The sequence below is a fragment of the Nakaseomyces bracarensis genome (assembly GCF_045282275.1).
Source record: "Nakaseomyces bracarensis strain CBM3 chromosome Unknown Scaff3_0, whole genome shotgun sequence".
In the NCBI taxonomy this organism is placed as follows: domain Eukaryota; kingdom Fungi; phylum Ascomycota; class Saccharomycetes; order Saccharomycetales; family Saccharomycetaceae; genus Nakaseomyces; species Nakaseomyces bracarensis.
In genome coordinates this window covers 27538-47704 of record NW_027263962.1, presented here as the reverse complement: position 1 = coordinate 47704, position 20167 = coordinate 27538, and the positions used below count along the sequence as shown (strand labels likewise).

General features: G+C 31.8%; 2 protein-coding genes across 2 annotated transcripts; both read left to right on the top strand.

The window, feature by feature from the left end:
- Positions 1–8855: 8855 nt before the first annotated feature.
- Positions 8856–9101, top strand: RNJ42_00349 (uncharacterized protein; the record flags this gene model as incomplete). Its single annotated transcript, XM_071050519.1, has 1 exon — positions 8856–9101. The coding sequence occupies one exon, from the start codon at positions 8856–8858 to the stop codon at positions 9099–9101; it is 246 nt and encodes an 81-aa protein (XP_070908309.1).
- A 7917-nt stretch (positions 9102–17018) lies between these two features.
- On the top strand, positions 17019–17264 carry RNJ42_00348 (uncharacterized protein; the record flags this gene model as incomplete). Its single annotated transcript, XM_071050518.1, has 1 exon — positions 17019–17264. One exon carries the CDS (start codon positions 17019–17021, stop codon positions 17262–17264), a length of 246 nt encoding a protein of 81 aa, XP_070908308.1.
- Positions 17265–20167: the final 2903 nt, after the last annotated feature.

Here is a 20167-nt window from a genome sequence, read left to right as displayed (position 1 = left end):
TTAATACATTGTCAAACAAACATTGCCTTCATCGACCAGAGTTCAATTAAATAATATCATTAACTTAATTAGTCAAGGTAAAAAGCATTCTCATTTTTAACGATAATCTGCTCTCTGAATAATTTACCCGGCTATTGAAATAGGTCAGTGAAAAATTTATAGCCGGGTAATAATAGTTTATACGAAATAAACCAGTATATAGCTGTTCAATACTATGGTAAATTTACAATATTGCAACAATATATATTTGGTTGAGCTAATTTTTACCTTGTCATACAATCTTACCCTCTACTCTGACTTTCATCCCCACTTTTTAAGTTTGATATATTATGTGGGTATTTCACCCTTTCGGTTGCGGCCGTATTCAAAAGATAGCACTTCCTATCCGATAATACAAATGGTGGTTCAATATGTAATCGTCCAATTTTTCCTAATAATAATGAAATTGAAAATAATCACAGTCAATAGTTGTTGTATAGCCTTTTCTCTACCCCATGACTACACCGGAAATGTAAAGTTAATAAGCAATAAATAGATATATGTTCTCCTATACGTTATTGTAGAGTAAGAAGTTTGAGTTAAAATCAAGAAGCTAAGGCCATTATATGACGGAATATAAATTCATATGGTAATATAGGTTAGGATGTACATCTTCCTTTGGATTGAGATATCTACGAGCGTATGGTATTTTGTACTATGAATCACATCGAACAGCAATAGCATTACGGATTTGTTGATATCTAATAGCTGGTGCTTTGCTTAGAGATAGTCTCTATTAACACCAACTTAGTCGTTATGTACGCTTTCGTGGGCCTTCGGGCCAATCCAAACTCCGGTTCTACCAAATAAGGGTAACTGAGTAGATCGCCAAAAAAAGGAGCCGATAAGAGCTAATCTGACTCTTCGAGATGTGATGGGCATCTGATCACTTGACTATACATACAAATGGCAGTCAGTTACTGTACTATGACAGCCATAAGCTAATGACCATATAGTAGGGGGGTATTATTAAGATTTACAGTTATGCAGGTGTCACAGGTTCGATGGTTAGTGTTACTAACAATATTATTGTCCTACGTGAGAAATAGTGCAGCGATTGACCTGCCTCTTATAAGTGACACGCCTGGACTGCCTTATGTTTGTGCTGCCATGAAAGCTGGGAGAAATACTGGCGATTCTTTCATAACACTTAACTTGACCTCAGCACGAACACTCTCACAACAATCACCCATGGCGGTTGCTATCTTTAACTTTGAAGACCTTCCAGTACTTGGAAAATTTGTACATGGCTTTCGTCTCAATTATTGTAATGAATATAAACTACAGGACATGAGTTGTGACCACGCTGATTTAGGGCTATTTTATCCGACTGGACCGACGTTACACACGTTTATAACATTTAATCAAACTTCATCGGGGGCAATGGATACACGGTACGATATCGAAAAAGATGGAAAGTATTGTGTTGTTGCAGAGGGGGACATGGGAACGGGGGGAATTGTTCACTTCAACAATAGTTTTGGTCAGTTATCTGTTGAGGAATTTGAGATTATGCAAGCCTTAAGATTGTTATTTTTCTTTGATATTATCGTTTTAGGATTTTATTTGAATCTTGTCAAAGCAGAACTGGATAGTTTCTTATGTATTCATTGGTCGACTATCAAACTATTGTGCCTCATGAATATTGTTGCCTTTTTTCAGTGGATGGAATATGAGGTAAAGAATATAAAATCTTCACCATTGTATTTTTCTATCTTATGTGTGGTACTACGTTTCATGAGAGATAACGGTATGCTTTATTTTTTAGCTTTGTTGACAACAAGATACGGTATTACCCACACTAAGCTGGCTGCCAAACAGATTAAATATATCACATATATTTTATTAGCGAGGTTTATTTGTGAATCTTATAATTTCGTTATTTTTCGACTTAGCAATAGAGTTTCCGTTGCTGTTTTTGCTGTTGCTGTTCTGGCCTTTGCATTAGGTTTCATAGTTAAAATAATGATATTTTTACCATTTTTGAGGACCTTTTCTTATTTGAATCGTCGGAGACTATTATTAAAATATTCGATGTACACGAGTATAGGTTTGTTACTTGGTGCTATGCTGATTACTAATTTAATAAGTCTTCATTTTTCGGTAAAAGATACATTCAGAAGACCTTCTTTATATGTACCGGAATTCAACGAAAAAGATTTAATCATGGGTACCTTTTTTCCTGAATTAGTAGATAATATTTCGTTTTGCATTATTTTTTTCATATGGAGGCCATCTAATGTTAAGCATTATTTTGAAGAGGAATTTGTTCTGACAGATGATGAAGGAGACTAGTAATAAGTCTTAGAAACTGTTCTCTATAGCGCCATACATTATCTGGACTAATCTATATGGATAGCGAGCTATATATGTACTGCTTAATGACTTCCGGCTTCCATGGCTACCAGCCGACTGTTTCGATGAACTAACATTTCGTAGCATCTGAAGAGCAAGAAGATCTTAGAAGTGATATTTACAATGTCTATATTTTATTGTAGTTATATGATAGAAAAACAAAAGAAGTTTTTTTCATATTCTGTAGGAGTTCTACTCAATTGTATTGTTACCTTAAGCAACATTAATCAAATGAATAGAATAGCACAAACATAATAGAGAATGTGATTGAAAGGACTGCTACTAAAATACTCACCATAAGTTCACTATGAATGTAAATAATCAATACTGACAATACACAGAACCAGATACAGTAAACATAAATACAAATATACATCTGCTAGTCATATGGTAACTTTAAGCAATCTCTCTGTAGAGAACTTCCAGGTATAGAAACAAAGCAGTTTTGATATTACAGTACGACACAGACGGTAGAATTATTAGGAAATATGGGTAAATCACCACATCATAAACTGTTGCTTCGATTGGTATCTCTATACTACATTTTAGTTAATGGTGTTGTTGCTATGCACAGTTGCTATGCACAGTTGATTTACGCTTTCGTGAGCCTTCGGGCCAATCCAAACTCCGGTTCTACTAAATAAGGGTAACTGAGTAGATCGCCAAAAAAAAGGAGCCGATAAGAGCTAATCTGACTCTTCGAGATGTGATGGGCATCTGATCACTTGACTATACATACAAATGGCAGTCAGTTACTGTACTATGACATCCATAAGCTAATGACCATATAGTAGGGGGGTATTATTAAGATTTACAGTTATGCAGGTGTCACAGGTTCGATGGTTAGTATTACTAACAGTTTTACTGTCCTACGTGAGCAATAGTGCAGCGATTGACCTGCCTCTTATAAGTGACACGCCTAAACTGCCTTATGTTTGTGCTGCCATGAAAGCTGGGAGAAAAACAGGCGATTCCTATATAGCAGTCAATTTGACCTCAGTCTCAAAACATAATACTGCAGTTGCTATCTTTAACTATGAAGATCTTCCGGTACTTGGAACATTTGTGCAGGGCTTTCGTCTTAACTATTGTGAAAAATCTATTCTAGGTAGGATGTGTAATCGCCACAATTTAGGTCTATTTTATTCGACTAAACCGACATTACACACGTTCATAACCTTTAATCAAACTTCATTGGGGGTAATGGATACACGGTATGACATCGAAGAAGATGGAAAGTATTGTGTTGTAGGTGAAATGGGAACGGGGGGAATTGTTCACTTCAACAATAGTTTTGGTCAGTTATCAGTTAGTGAATTTCAGATGATGCAAGCCTTAAGATTGTTATTTTTCTTTGATATTATCGTTTTAGGATTTTATTTGAATCTTGTCAAAGCTGAGCTGGACAGTTTGTTGTATATTCATTGGTCGACTATCAAACTATTATGCCTCATGAATATTGTTGCCTTTTTTCAGTGGATGGAATATGAGGTAAAGAACATAAAATCTTCACCATTGTATTTTTCTATCTTATGTGTGGTACTACGTTTCATGAGAGATAACGGTATGCTTTATTTTTTAGCTTTGTTGACAACAAGACACGGTATTACTCACACTAAGCTGGCTACCAAAGGAATCAGATTTATTCAATACAGTTTACTAGTGAAGTTAATTTGTGAAACTTACAATTTGGTTATTGTTCGATTTAGCAATAGAGTTTCCGTTGCTGTTGATCTGGCCTTTGCATTGGGTTTCATAGTTAAAATAATGATATTTTTACCATTTTTAAGGACCTTTTCTAATTTGAATCGTCGAAGATTATTATTAAAATATTCGATGTACACGAGTATAGGTTTGTTACTTGGTGCTATGCTGATTACTAATCTAATAAGTCTTCATTTTTCGGTAAAAGATACATTCAGAAGACCTTCTTTATATGTACCGGAATTCAACGAAAAAGATTTAATCATGGGTACCTTTTTTCCTGAATTAGTGTATAATATTTCGTTTTGCATTATTTTTTTCATATGGCGTCCATCTAATGTTAAGCAATATTTTGAAGAGGAATTTGTTCTGACAGATGATGAAGGAGACTAGTAATAAGTCTTAGAAACTGTTCTCTATAGCGCCATACATTATCTGGACTAATCTATATGGATAACGTGCTATATATGTACTGCTTAACGACTTCCGACTTCCAAGGCCATCAACCAACTGTTTCGATGAACTAACATTCCGTAGTATCTGAATAGCAAGAAGATCTTAGACTTCGTAATATTTACCAAAATGTCTGTATTTTAGCTATAAAAGCAAATAGGAGTTTTCATAATCTATAGGAGTCTGTTTCAATCGATTCTAAATGTACCTAATCAAGAAAATACAATAGCATAATCTTAATAGAGGATATGACTAAAAGGATAGTTACTAAAACATCTCACTATAAGTGGAAAATGAATGTAAATCAATCATTATAGAAACTACACATTACCTTACATAGCGAATACAATATACTATTCAACATATGAAACCATTGAGTAGTCTCTTCCAATACAGAACTATTAAGAATAGAATTTTAGAAGCAAAGGATTTTTGATACTATAGTGGAAAGTAAATTCACAAGGAAATATGGATTGATAAACACAGAGAGTTCTCCAACCAATCGACTATTTAGAATGAGAGTGTAAGTTTTGGCGTGTTATATTCCTGCTTGACCATTCTTATATTATATTAGACCCAAATCGATATAAGATTATTTATAAAATTCTGATATTTTCGGTGAATTACTGAATTAAGCGATTTAGCTTTCCCCAGCAGAAGAATAAAGTTATTTCATCCAACTACACAATTCTAAGACCCTACAAAAAATAACTTATATGTAAAATCATTCCCTAAGGAAAAACTGCTGTTAAACTGGTTTCTATTTCCGTCTTTACTTAGTGTTTTCTTTTGTTTCTTCTGTCACGCCATTATCGAAAGGTAATAAGGCAAAGATGAAGCAAGGGGTGCGGAACAAGCCTCTACATATAAAAGAAAATGTTATCTGTTCATATTAGTCAGAAAATAGAACTCTAGATGGTTCTACAATACCTTAAATACAAAAAAAAGTAGTTTAATATAGTTATTCTAATCTATTTCTAGTATCACTAACGTAGGTCTCGAGGAGTTCATACGTCACATGACTTTGCAGCGCGCAACGGAATTGTGAAAAGAGCGGTGGCTACTACGCCGATTGTCTGTTTCCTTTTTCCTTCGTTGGTACCGTCAAGCAGGAGCGAGAAAAAGCAAGAAGGAGGGGGGAAAACGCAGGAAGACGGAAGAAAAATAGAAATCTCGCAATGTCCGTAATAGTAACTGAATGGGGTTCTCGAACATCTCTAGATTAATTAGCACCTAGGTAGGATTTTATTGATCGCATATACCGTCATAACTTAATTAAGAATCAATTTACAACAACAACATGTATATCTGGCAGAAATAAGTGCAGAAACCATCAGAACACGTTGTCCTGATGACTTCTCCCTTGATCCTCCAGTTATTACTTTAATTATATTATATTAGAAAGATGACATTTAATAAATTTATTATTAATAATTATGTAATTATAGCAAGCAAAGTAGTTTGATTTATTACAAACAAGCATTTAATAAATTTTCTAGAGTGGATAAAGATAGATAGATATTCTTTATAGGGTGAAATAAAAAGAAACAACATTAAACAGCTAGAAAATGAATAGCCAAATTTACATAAATTAGAATTCTTGTAATTGATTCACCAGAATATTTTTGCATTCATACAAGTGTTCGCGACTTTTGGAACATAGGTAATGTTGGACTGCAGAAATATAGGGCTCGGTAGGAGGAGTTATTGTTACAGTAAAAGAATACATAATATATAACAAGAATTGCTTTTTTCGATAACAATTTCAATTGCAATTTATAAAATCTAGTAATATATAGAATTGCTTTTTTTTTCCTTAAAGAGGAGCTAGTATTGCAATTTATTACTTTCAGTAACACATACAACATATTCTTAAGGGATTTTATGTTCTGTATGATACGTCTATTCTACATAAAGAAAACTAGAGACTTTCAGGTAATATAATCTAAACGAAATGACAAAATTTGTTTTATGCCGTAGAATCGACAAAGGTGAGAAAAACTTTAGAATCCGAAAGGTCATGCACGGGTGATATAGTTATTAGAGTAATTTCAGTTCCTTAGTTAATAAGAAAATTCAAAGCAAAGTTAATGAGGTAAAAAAATAAATCCGGTTAACCTTTTCTTTTATCCATGAGTATAGTTTTGCTACAGATTCTTTACTAAAATAGAATTCCTATTATTTTAATCGCTGGTTATTTAATATCTTTTGCGCGTTAACTACTTTTGAATTTGGCTGTCTGAATATTTTAGTGAGAACTGGAGATAAAATACAGTGCCCAACAAGCCATCCCCAGCTGAAATATACACTCTGAACAATTACAACCATTAGGTAAATCCCAATTACCATTTCTTTTTCTTCCCTCAAATGTCACTCACGGTTTAACGGAGAGAGCCGATGTGTTTCGTACAAAATGAATAGGCCTTAGAAAAGGAGGACCCTGTTAGTACTTCAATTCCTGCTAGGATACTATAGTGACTAATATTATTTCGGCTAGTATTTTAGGAAATATGCAACAAGCATTGAATAAAAACAACTAATATAGAACCATTAACTCATTATAACATATTGTATAGCAAAAAATACGTAAGAAGTACCCTACAGAGGAAATTTAAGAGTATCGCGTAAAGCATTAAAGTTAAAAGAAAAACATTGATTCTGCAAATCGTTATTATCTGTTTGAGACCAGTTCAAGCAACTGTGTATTTTTCTTACGATGATCTATATCGCTGACCATATACAATTAATATAGAAACAAAAAATTTTGCCGTTCCATTAATATTATACTAGGTGAATTTAAATTAGTGTGAAAAGATGTAGGAGAAGATATTGATCTTTCTTTCTTCATTTTCTTTTCATATACAGATAATTTTAAGAACACTAGACAATTTTACCCATTATTTTTTTTAAATTAATTTACAATGAATTAATCCAGAACTCAAGAGCCATATTAAAATTAATCAATTGTATAATTCTTATCGTATATTTCCTTTCATAGTGTAGCTAAATCTAGAACTGAGTATAATACTCATTAAATTATTGGAGGTTTAAATTATTTTTTTAATTGAAAATCAAAAAGAATTATTCTTCCCATGAAAAATTAATTTTAATTACTATTGCTTTCACCGGCTTATAACTCTGAGAGTATGCTGTTCACTGGCGTAATATAGAGCCAGAGTCTGTAAATGACAATAAAAGGAGAGCAGAAATGATTATGGGAACTTATTTTCTAGAGTACACATATCAATATGAATTTATTGGTTCATAGTAAGAAAGGGAAATTTATTAGACATAGCAGTACCTTCATTTGTATACCAATTAATACGTGTACTAAACTAAAACGTAGATATCATTTGGTAGTAAAATTATAATTATCTTGATGAATTTAATTAGTGTAGCCTAAAGTGTATTATTATTTCATGAAAATTCTAGATTGCTACCCGAGTCATGTAATAACAATAATACACGAAGTCACAGTTAGCACCTTTAATAAAAACATCATAATTAAGCCGATTAGCTTTATTGCAAAAACTTTTAGCAAAAAGGATAATCTTGTTATTCTTTGTTTACCATTTTTTAATAATTTATTTTATCTGGCAGGAAAAAAACAAATACTAGAATCAAACTAAGGGAGATACTAAATGGCTAGAAAATTTTATGCCTTTAAACTCTGATAACTTATTGGAAATACGTGTTAAAAAGGATATTCAAAGTTTGATCCCAAAACGTATGTGCATGGGCACTGGTTGAATATCTGAGTTCTCTACAGTTTTGCAGTTTATATGCTGATTTATCCAGTTTGCATCAGTTTCCTGTAACAACTAGTGAAATTTTAGTATTATTACTGCTTGGAGATGCCAGTAGAATTCTCATAAAGCTGTATTCGTAAATATATTCATAGTTGTGGTCATATTCTTCGAACTGGAGAGTTCTGAGAGTATATTTGTATAATGTTCATAACTTTTAATGGTTTAAGAACACTACCATAGACTAAAGTTTTCATTAGTAAATGTGATTATCAAATTAGGCGGTTCTTGTTTTATAGATAACCGTGCTATTATTACCATTGTGGGCTCGTTCTTGATTGCCATAGTTAACTCATACGAAATCAGTAACAATGGTATCTTTCTTAGGCATCTATGGATAGTTCCCGGCTAATAATAACATTGATATTACACTATCAATTAAAGTTGTATTTAACAAAACTGTCTTGCAGTAAACTAAATACAACTTCGCTGCCCAGATAAAGCAATATTAAGTCTGATATTTATATTTATGGTTTGGAACCTCCCTACCGCAACTTCATGTCAAGACTTCCAACAAAATACACACACTACCACGAGCGTGATTATCGATCCAAGATGATATCAGAAACCATTTACATAAGGATTCCTGATGCTTCCATAGCGCCGTTACATCCATATAATAAGACTCGTACCAACACTGGACTAACGCCTTTTCTGCGACAGACACCTTCACATCAAATACTATCAATAACACTAGTTCATATCCAGTTAACGTTTTCGGAATCACAACAACTCCTTTTGTGATTACAGAAAAGGCTGAATGCAATCTACAGACCATTTCAACGTCAAACATTCATTGTTAGCATTCAGAGTTTATATATCTCACCAGGCTAGAATTTTTGTTTCTAGCAAATGGTATGATTGCATCTAGCAGTACACCTAGTGAAAATAAAAGCTTAGATTTGAGTCCAGTTGTCTATTCTAAAACAATAACACAACCTCCCAATGATAATGTATTACCATTGCAGTAAAATAATCGAAAACTGTATTTACCGTGACTAAGGGTTTTGAAAACCCATGTTGGTAGAGTGTCTAGCTGATCAAAAACCGATCTAAAATAACAACTCCGTTTGCTGGTCGGAATTTAACTGTTAATAAAAGATACTGGTCCATTATTATTCCTCAAGAAAGGGAGTGCCGTTCTAAGACACTGTTGCAACTTCTTCTGTTTTGAACACCCTGCTAGATAATACATGGCAGGAATAATAGCTATGTCCCATGTCTTTACAGTAGATATTAGTCTTGAATGTTTTTCAGATTAAAATCAACATGGTTTCCTATTTTTCTTAGCAATTCTATTAGTTATTTATTTGCTGATGAATTACAATAAAGGTATTCCAATTTATCTCACTTAATATTCTTAAAGAAGATGCACTTTTGTTATGTTTAGAGTTGTATATTGATTCATACAAAGTTGCTAATTCACTATATTGGATATATATTTAAAACCAGGGTTACCAACAACGGGAATACAAACAACCTGATATTTCACTGTTGATACTTTAAAACGAATATTCAAAGATAGGCAACATAAGCTCCCACAATTATCAAGTAAACAATGTGATAGTTTTCTTGTATTGCATGGATAATAACAAATTCGAAATCTTCGAATTGTTAAAATTCTATGTCATCAAAAGAAACTTATAACTTCATCAAAAGACATTAGGCTGTCTAACATACATAAAGAAAATAAAACACGAATTATAAACCAAAGTTTAATATTTTTACAGAGATATAACTAATTACACTAAGCTTCCATGATCATTATATTATACGTTCCTCAAAAGTTTGTTATTGACGATGAATCTCAGCTAAGCTGCCCGTTGGCTCTTTGAAAGATATCATTCCAGACCTTTGCTATCGATGAGGAAGTTAACGAGTCTGCTGTAGCTGATAATTCAACAAAGATCCTAGTAAAGTTAGTAACCAGCAAGTACATTAGGACAATCAGGTATTTATTCATGCTTTCAAGATAGCTGTGTTAGGAATACTATCTATCTAACTGCAAATATTAAAAAGACTTAAAGAAAGCTGCTTAAGTCGTCGGATAAATTGAAGGTTATGTTTGACATAACTGAGAAGTCTTGATCTGCTTCAAACAAGTTATCGTATGGGTCTCGCTAGAGTTTTTGCTTTCTATTATTGATTACAACATGCAAGGCCATTACTCATCTTAGGGAGTGATGCCATGAGCCAACCTAGACACTAAGTAAGTTGTTTCCTTATTATAATTCTTTTCTCAATATCGCAGGATGGTGGTCTTAGGGTAATACAGGTTGCATTTGTGAATGTTTCTAGGTATACTATGAAATATGTTTCGACATTTTATTTTCATAGATGCATTTCTTTCCTAAAATAACTCAGAATGAGCTTCTCTTATAATTTATGTGAACAGAAACTCTAGATACCATTGCACTTGATAGAGTTAAATTCAGGCCCATATTCTGAATGGGTTTCAAGTGTCCTAAAATCATTGATAATTTCGTCGAGTACTAAACGGTGAAAAGGAAAGAATAATTCATATAATGGTTAACTTGGCTATCCATCTTTATCCTCTGCGCAGATACAAAATATGAATGTAACTCATGTATAATTTTTAGGGTTAATGTACTGACAAGTACGATATTTAATAGTAGTATTTTGATAGGTTCATGTATAAATATTATGAACTAAAATGATGACTGCACATTAAGTGTTATCTAGGGAATGTAGGTGAATAGCCACATCATACAACGAGCAAATAGTAACTATGCAATAGTTTTAGGTGTATTGTACAGATAAATATTATTATATTTAATAGTAGTAGTATTTTTGATAGGTTCACGTGTAGTATTATGAACCAAAAATGATTGACTGCACATGAACTGTTATCTTCTAGGTAGTGTAGATTTAGGTGAATAGCCGCATCATTCAACGAGCAATTAAGAATGCTCTATATATATCAATAAACTGTAATGATGTTATTTAGTGCAGCAATATAAACACCTCAGACTTTGGAAGTTTTCTCTTGTTGATTACATGAGTAACTGGTATCAACGATTAGAATACCGACCTAAATGAATTCAATTTCTCTTTTTATGACTTGAATTATCGAAAACGATCTCATTTTGCTACTTCGGTTGTAAATATTAGATGGGAATGTAGCTAACTATAGTAGTTCATTGGTATGTAACTGTTAACTTTCTAGCTTTCTTTCTGCCTATTCTACTTATATGGGGGAAAAACTCACTAATTCAAAATGAGATATATCAGGTGGTAATGATATTCATTTGGTAGGACAACTGACATAATTATTCATTGATATAACAATATCAGAATTTCAGTAAAACACAAGTTTCTAAAGTTTTTTTTTTATGGCTTTAATATTTCTGTCATTTACATCAAGATTATTTGTACAGAACTCACTTGGTAGTTCTTTAAAAAAGTTACTCCAAAATCAAAGATATTGTCGATGGGATTTGAGAATATGGATACATTAAATTCATACATTAGATATCCTGGTAAGGATAAAATAGATATCATACACACATGACTGATCTGACAGAATCTATCATGATATGATCCTCCCTGTTTAGAGTGTAAGAAAAACAGTGTTGCTGATGTTAATGAAGAAACTGGTAATTAGATTTCGATTTCGAATCAGAAAACTAAGCTGTTTGAGTTCACCAACTGTCAACATTATAAAAGTGACTTAACTACCCTACTTCTCAATAGTTTATTATGTTGTTATTAGGGTTGCATAAAACGGGATAAAGGCAGATAATATGATATACATTTCAGATTACTATTGCTATACAAATTTGCTCATGATAGTAAATATTATCAAGCATGCTCAATCATTGATTATAAATTGGAAGAAAGTTTTTATGGTTTTTTATGGTCAACCTCCACAAGAAACCACAAAGGTAGAAATAGCATCTTACACATGCTTATTCAGGAGGCGGATACAAATGATAATATTTATGATAATTGTTATGGTATTATATGCTACATCAATTTTTAATCCTATGAGGTAACTCTCAAGTATACTGCTTAAGGTACAACCGTTATTTTCAATTTCATGAGAGAAAAATACCATAGCGAAAGCTTATTTTATTTTCATACCATAGATACCAATTAAAGTTATCAAATGATATCATAGACATATAGTTTGGCTTCGAAAATGTGACAACATTCAATACAAAACTTGACACCTTCTAGAATTATTCTAATCAAACCTACTACGAAACCTACATTCCCTATTGGACAACTTGCCATTTACCATCAAAGCCAAACTCTAGTTGAAAATGCAATGATAATTGGATTAAACTTGATAATAGTGTGATTAAAAGTACTTGGCTCAGCAGAAGAAGCAAACCATTTTAAATCATCGGAAAGCCTATTAGTATAGTTATAGCTATCCAAGGACATAGCGTCTATTCATTTAGAATTTTTAGATTTTGCCACTTCTGCTTAAAACTAATACCATTATATGATATAAACTCTGAAGACGAAATAATATGCGATATAACTTAAAAGGATAAGCTTTCAATGTCAAATATTTTTTTCTCTGCCCTCGTATTTTTTGTGTGCATTTGATGGAAGTAAATAATATGAAGTTATCGACTGTAAAAAAAAGGTGAACACCTCAATGGAATCAAAATAAACAAACTCCATGGAAGACATAATCGACCCTTTATGCAATAAGAATGAGGGTATGAAAACCATCGGTTATTTATATTTTTAGCCTCCCCCAATGTGGGATTATTTTTTAATAATAGTTATATTGTTATTTTAAACTATTTCTCAAAGTTGTATCATATAGCTAGGATATTTGTAGCAGTGTATCGCTGATTATTGACCTTTACTTTCATTAAATATTCAATTAATTTAAATAGTAATCCTCTCCATGTTGTTATTTTTTGAGTTGTTATGTCTCAATCTCAATTCAAGCTTAACATTTGTTGATTTCCGACGAATTATTGCTTATAGCTTTAATGTGAATTAATAACTACTGACTTTTTTGCTCAGATATCAGTTTTTTAATCTAGGATATGCATTTGCCCGTCTTAGCAGCGCCGATTATCTTGATTAACATACTGCCACTTCTTCGCTCTGTAGAATGACCTAGATTCCTGAATTACTAGTTTGTATTACTGTTCTAGGAATAGTATAAAAAAAGAGTTTTTTATATTCCACATCTAATACTGTATCCATCAATTCCAATATCACGTTAGAACATATACAATCTCTCACTTATTCTTGTAAAAGATATCATTATTTACCCAGAATTTCTATATTTTGAATGCTATCCTTAACTTATAGATGTTTGGTAAAATGAAACTCCGTGTTTCCAAATAAAGTAAAGATATATTTAGAATCTGTCCTATTTACATTATTATTGGTGACGCATCTTTCAGGTATATCCTTAAACAGTTTTCAATCACCCTTGTAGAGACCAAAATATTAAATACAAATAATATAACTATATACGAACATGCACTATTTGAACTGGAAGTTATTCTCTCACTGAAAATTTTTTTATTTGGTATAGTTATCTATCATTCTGAATTAATGTATATCAATCTAGTCGAGATCATTACTAGAAGCATACAAAGCTATGCATTTGAAATATGATAGATCACCTATACAGAATAATTAACTACAGTTAATGTAGTTTTTGCTGAAGAAGGACCACACTGGTACCTAACTATCAATCCTTCAAGGTCGGTTCATTTACTTTTGTTTTGATTATAATATGTTTAGTATTTAATTAAGGAAGCATTCTACAAGAAATACAAGCCATTACTATTCTATATAATGCCTTACATTTCAACAAACCTTCACAACTAACTGAATGCTTATACATTTGTCCTTATTCGGTAAATAACACGGTTAAAATTTTTGAAATAAAAAATAAACAGAAAACGATTGCATACGAATAAGTATGTAGCTGTGCTTATTTTAATAAACTAATTGAAATTTATAAGAATGAGAAGCTAACATGCAAGGAAGCATAAGCTACCTATGATAAACTCATCACGCACCATTATGTTAAGTAATGTTATTAATCAGCTGCATCAAGGCTACTAAATAACAACTTATTATATTTAGTCTATCTTTGGCGTTTTCTGCAACATTAAGTTCATATACGTTATAAGCGCGCCAATTTTCGGATAAATGTAAAACTGTAATAAGTATTATCTATCCTAGGTCCACTATTTAGAAAATGGGTAATCAGATATAAACTAATTTCAACCATACTACTATTTCTATAGCGGTTTTGATTTAGGGAATTAATTGTCATTTATAATCATTTAATGTAATTCAAAACGTTCTAACTTATCATTCTATCATATCTTAAGTAAAAGTAAAAGAATTGCAAAGAGGCAAATTTAACCTACTAAATCCATATAAAATATAGTAAAGTTTTTAATATGACATGTATTTTTGTTTCTTCATTAGTGATAAAAAAAAAACATGCATGAATTCATGCCATGTTTATTATTATTTTATTTATTTTTATTTGCATTTTTTTGTTCTAAAAAGTAGATAATATAAACAATAGAATAGTACAAATGTAACAAGTGTCAAAGTGGTTTAAAACTAATAACAAGTTAATGTTAATTACACAAATGTTAAGTTCTTTTTACCAACTATAGTCGCTCGGTACAGCAGTTTAATTATGAACTCCAAGATTCTGGAACTCAAGTGATAATACTGGTTGGTGTTTAGAGCTTTCTTAAGATAAGTATATCTTTCACACTTACATTACAGTATCTATATTATACTGTGCTAACTAGAATACAATATAACTCCCAGGTTGATTTATCATCTAATTTGCAGCACTTATTATTTTATTAACAATTTTCGAATTTATTAAAATTATATATTTGGGAGAAAATTCCTAGAGGAAAAGATACTCTCTTACAAATTATAAGATATAGATCGTGTCTATTCTTGACAGATATGGTGTATTACCACGTTCTGCAAATTAATAATGTAAATTTCAACCTCATAAGATGCGAGCCTTAATAATTTGAATATAATTATTCCCTTGTTAATTTCATACCAGCACTATGGCTAGATTCCGATAACCTGAATTCTTTTTACAAGTGCGTATACTAAAAACTGTTCGTACTTATCAATTTTACATTTTTTAAAATTAGGTTTTCTCAATGTTTTAATGTTTAATTTAAATTAATATGTACACCTCATCCTCTATTTTTTAGAAAAGCATTTTGAAACTAAATGTTAGTAAATAGTTAAGAGTTATGCTTTACATTTTGTTCCATGAACTTTGACAAAAAAAAAGATAACAACGAATATGTTGACATTCGAATAGAAGACTAACAAATTCGAGGCAAATAGATGTAATATCACTACTGTTACTACTACTATTACACTACAAGTAATAATAACAACAATTGTATTAGTAGTTATTATAAGACACCGAATATTTGTTATGATGGTCCAATACATAGAAACAAGAAAAGTTAAATGGTGACATCATGTTGATTTAACTTTTAAGAGAGCTTCGAAACAGAAATAAGAATGTTTTTAACAACATCGTAAGTTCTGTTTGCTGATTTTATGGTAAAATTTTTACTTGCGAATAACAGTCACATATGGAACCTCATCAGTAAAAGAAACAAGATTACCTACTTTTCTCGTAATAATCAACATTATTAGTGGCTCAGTGGTTTTGTGATACACAACAACTAATCAATCAATTTTGCACCGCTTCTTTCATGAAGGCGGGATTTCCAAAATCAATTTAATAATTTTCAGGTTTATTAATAATAAAATGCTAAATAAATAATCAATGATTATGAGGAACAGTAGCCCGTTTTGCAAATCGATAATATTAGTTATACTAAAGGATCTAGTATAATTTTTTGTTATGTTTGCTGTAATTATCTGAAAGCAATATTCTAGAATTATAGAGTGACGTGGTAAATAAAAGAGAATGAAACATATTGAAGGTGGTTGCTTAGAAAACCCACAAACGCCAAAAGCAAAATGATGGTTTCAGTAAGAAAGAAGAAAAGGTATTGGGTGACATCATGCCCATTAAACTTTGAGGGGAGCTTGAATTGAGAAAAATATACAATAAATTTTAAATTTACCAAAACATATATGGATTTACCAAAAAAAGAGAGTAGATTAATAAAAACCCAGAAAAAACAACACAACTAAAAATTTACACAGCAAAACCTTATTAGATAGGTCATAATATTTACATTACAGTATCACTATTATTTATTGTTTTTTCTTCTCCGTAAAAGAAATAAATAATACTAAATTAAAACACTGTTTTAGATGTAAAGATACGTGGGATAGCTATAGATCGAATTTGTTCATTTGAGAGATGTTTCTCATATTCAACACAGTAAATCCAGAGTAGACTAGCTACGGCCATTTATTTAAAGGAATATAATTGTAACGTTATTATTTTAATCGTTCTTAATGAAAACTATTTTTAGCATAAAACGCGCTTTTCTTTACTGTTTCACACGGAAATTTGTGCTTCTGCAATAGTATTGTTGTAGCTGTATATTTTAAAGAATCTAGTAGTAATTCATATGTATTATCAAGTTGAAACGCAGCTATCTACATAAAAAGAGCATTTCTCAAGCAAACAACAGCAATTAGGCGCATTTCCCAGAGAATAAGACCATTATGAACATGAGAAAATTCCAAACAAACCCTTGTCATAAAAAGGAAAGGCAACGCTATAATAAGGAAAAGAACACTGAAATTAAAACAACGAAAAAAAAAAAGAATTTAGAAAATATGTGGAACGAGTGCCGTCCTTATTCCGAATTAGTAAGGTCCATATCCAAGGGGCTGTCAAGAGTACGTAGGAAATTATACAATGAAGAACTTACAGTACTACTACAGAAAATTGACCAACTTTCCGAATGAAGAAGATATAGAGCCGTTGTGACTTTAAATCTAACGATTGGGTTTCCCCCGGAATTTGTTTTTCTTTTTTTTAATTCCCGGAGGAGGTCGCGAAAAATTTAACCCCGTCCGTTTCCACCAATAGCGGTGATAATTTTTCGTTCCGGGCTCAACGTTTGCATTCCCTCGAATACGACCACTTTCTCATGGAAGAATTATTTCATCTTGCATTTTCTTTTTCTGTAGGATTTACCAAGTCTAGCTTATGTTTTTTCCATACATGTTCTTGTAATTTTAGGTTGTTGAAGGGTTTACTGGAATTTTTATGGACGTAAGGGCCAGGAGAGTCACTCATTCGACCCCCTCTTCAATTTATGGTTGCTGCAAAATGCATAGCTTACTGATTTGTTCAGGTCTCTTCTTACTTTTTTTCCTTTAAATTCCGAGAATAACGGCTTTTTATGCAACATCACCAGCAGAAATGATACATCATTCTTGAAAAAGAAAGAAGAAGTCCTGTCCTAAATAAGGTTCAACAGTGAGAGTGGTTCACTGGCTTAGAGACAGAGAGTAACTATACTCTAGATTTCTTTCAAGACGGGGAGATTTGCAAATACATTTTAAAATAGTTTCTGTTTTTAGTTTGAAAAATAATTAATGATTTTGAAGAAAATTCGCTCATTCTAGGTATTTATTGATAATATTACTACTAAAGCAATTTATTATAGCAGAATTACGTTAACGGAAATAAAATTATTAGAACATCTTTTTTGTTCTACTGTAATGTAACTGAAAAACCAAATTCTAGAATTTCAGAGTGACGTGGATAAGATAGAATTGTATGAAACAAACTGAATAGACTCGATTACATATTATCCAAAAAAGGATGTGTAATTAATAGAATAAATAATCAATGATCATTCATAAACGTAATAGCTTTCGACACAGACTTTTTTGTTTCTTTTCGGTACACTAATTATTACACAATAACATCTTAAAAGTAACGGTAAACAATTGGACCGAAAAAGTTATTACTTTCAATTTCCTTGCAGTCAAGTGCGCGATGACCAGTTGCTTTTATTTTTCTGAGGTTTCGAACAAATAGCCACATCTAGATTACCTATTCTCCTTGATCTAATTTTAGCATAATACTCACTTTTATTAGATATTTTACACAGAGTTAAAGCTTTGAAGCTATTATTATTACTATAAACAGACACTCACAACCTAGTAGAAACTCGTCTTAGTGATAATAATATTTGCACTATATTAAAATAAGAAAGAGATTCCGAGAACGTCAATTAAGTAACCTGATTAGGAAATGACACCATTAAATCTTTCCTGAGAATAAGGAACTAATCAATTAAACCCTTATGGAAAGAATAAAGAGTAAAAAAAGAAATAACTTTATAATTATATAAAATAAAATATTAAGTAAATATGTGGAGCTATTACCCATAAGAGTAGAGCATATATTCCTAGTAAAAGCAGTGCACATACGAGTTTTTTATAGCTAGAAATCGAAAACAGCATTGCTGCAAATCATTGGCTACCTAAGAGTGGATGGCAAAAACTTCATTAAAAAGGAAAAATAACAACAAAAAATATAGAATAGAAAATTTCACATTCTCATATTTTCAGTGATAGTATTGACAATCACAAATATTATTGTAGTTCGTAAAATGAATATCTAGACCTAACAGCCGAGCAAGTTTCCCCTTGCGTCCTGTTGAGGGATAAGAGATATAGAACCGTGGTGACTTTCACTAAAAGAGAACTTATTCAAAAGAAACTACCGGATTTCCACACTTTTCTGGCAATTCCACTTTTTAGAGCAAAAAAAGCGATGTCAACTCTAGAGATTTGGGCCCAGCCTTTTCGATACTTGGAAAATATTCTTAATACTTGTACAATTAATGTTTAGTCATCAAAGGGAGAAACTTCCTTTTTCCTGCCAAAAATTTCCCGGGCAGAAAAAAATTTCTTCGTTTTTCTTTTGTTTTTTCCCTCCGGGGCAAGGGGCCGCGGAGATTTTTAACACCGACCGTTTTCCACCAATAGCGGCGATAAGTTTCGTTCCGTTGCACAGCTTTTTTTTCTTCTTTCCTGAATCGGACCACTTCCTCGAGGGAAAAAATATTCGATCTTCCGGTTTCTTTTACTTTCAAGATTTGCTAAGCTTAGCTTATTGTTCTATACATCTTATTGCAGAAGGGTTTACAAGGATTTTGTGGACTTAAGGGGGCAAGGAGAATCTCTTGTACAATATTCCCAGGCTTTTCATTTTCACTGCTGTAAATGTAGATTACTAATTTGTTAAAGTTTTTTCTTCTTTTTTATTGTGAGAATAGCGGCCCATATATGGAATATCAGCAAAATAATACATCAATCTCAAAAAAGAAGCAAGAAGTGCTGTCCTAATAATAGTAGGAGTGTATCACCGCTGTAGTAAAACTGGCAGTAATTCACTCTAGAGTTTTTTCAATAGGAGGAGATTTGCATATTCCATTTTAGATATTCTGTTTTAGATTGATTCTGATAATATTGGTGACTATGAATTCAACTCTTATATATTTCCGTGGTAACATTATAATTGTAATATATTTTGATATCGGATGTATAATAACAAGAGTAAATTTTTGTTCCTGTAAGAAGATAGCTCTAGCACGAAATTTCAAACCCAAGAGTGACGTGGCAATTTGAAGCGATTCGAAAAAACATTAATGTACCTAGATTTTCATTTATTACTATTAAGGAAGTGCAATTAAAGATAAATAACTAAAATAAAAAGTTAATTTGGAAGGTTTGTCACAGAAGGCAGGACAGTAAAATGCATTTGTTGTAAAATTTGACTTTTCCATAAGTATCTTTTCTTCTCTTTTGTATGAACATGACGTTTCATAGTAATGGGAACTGTCAGTACT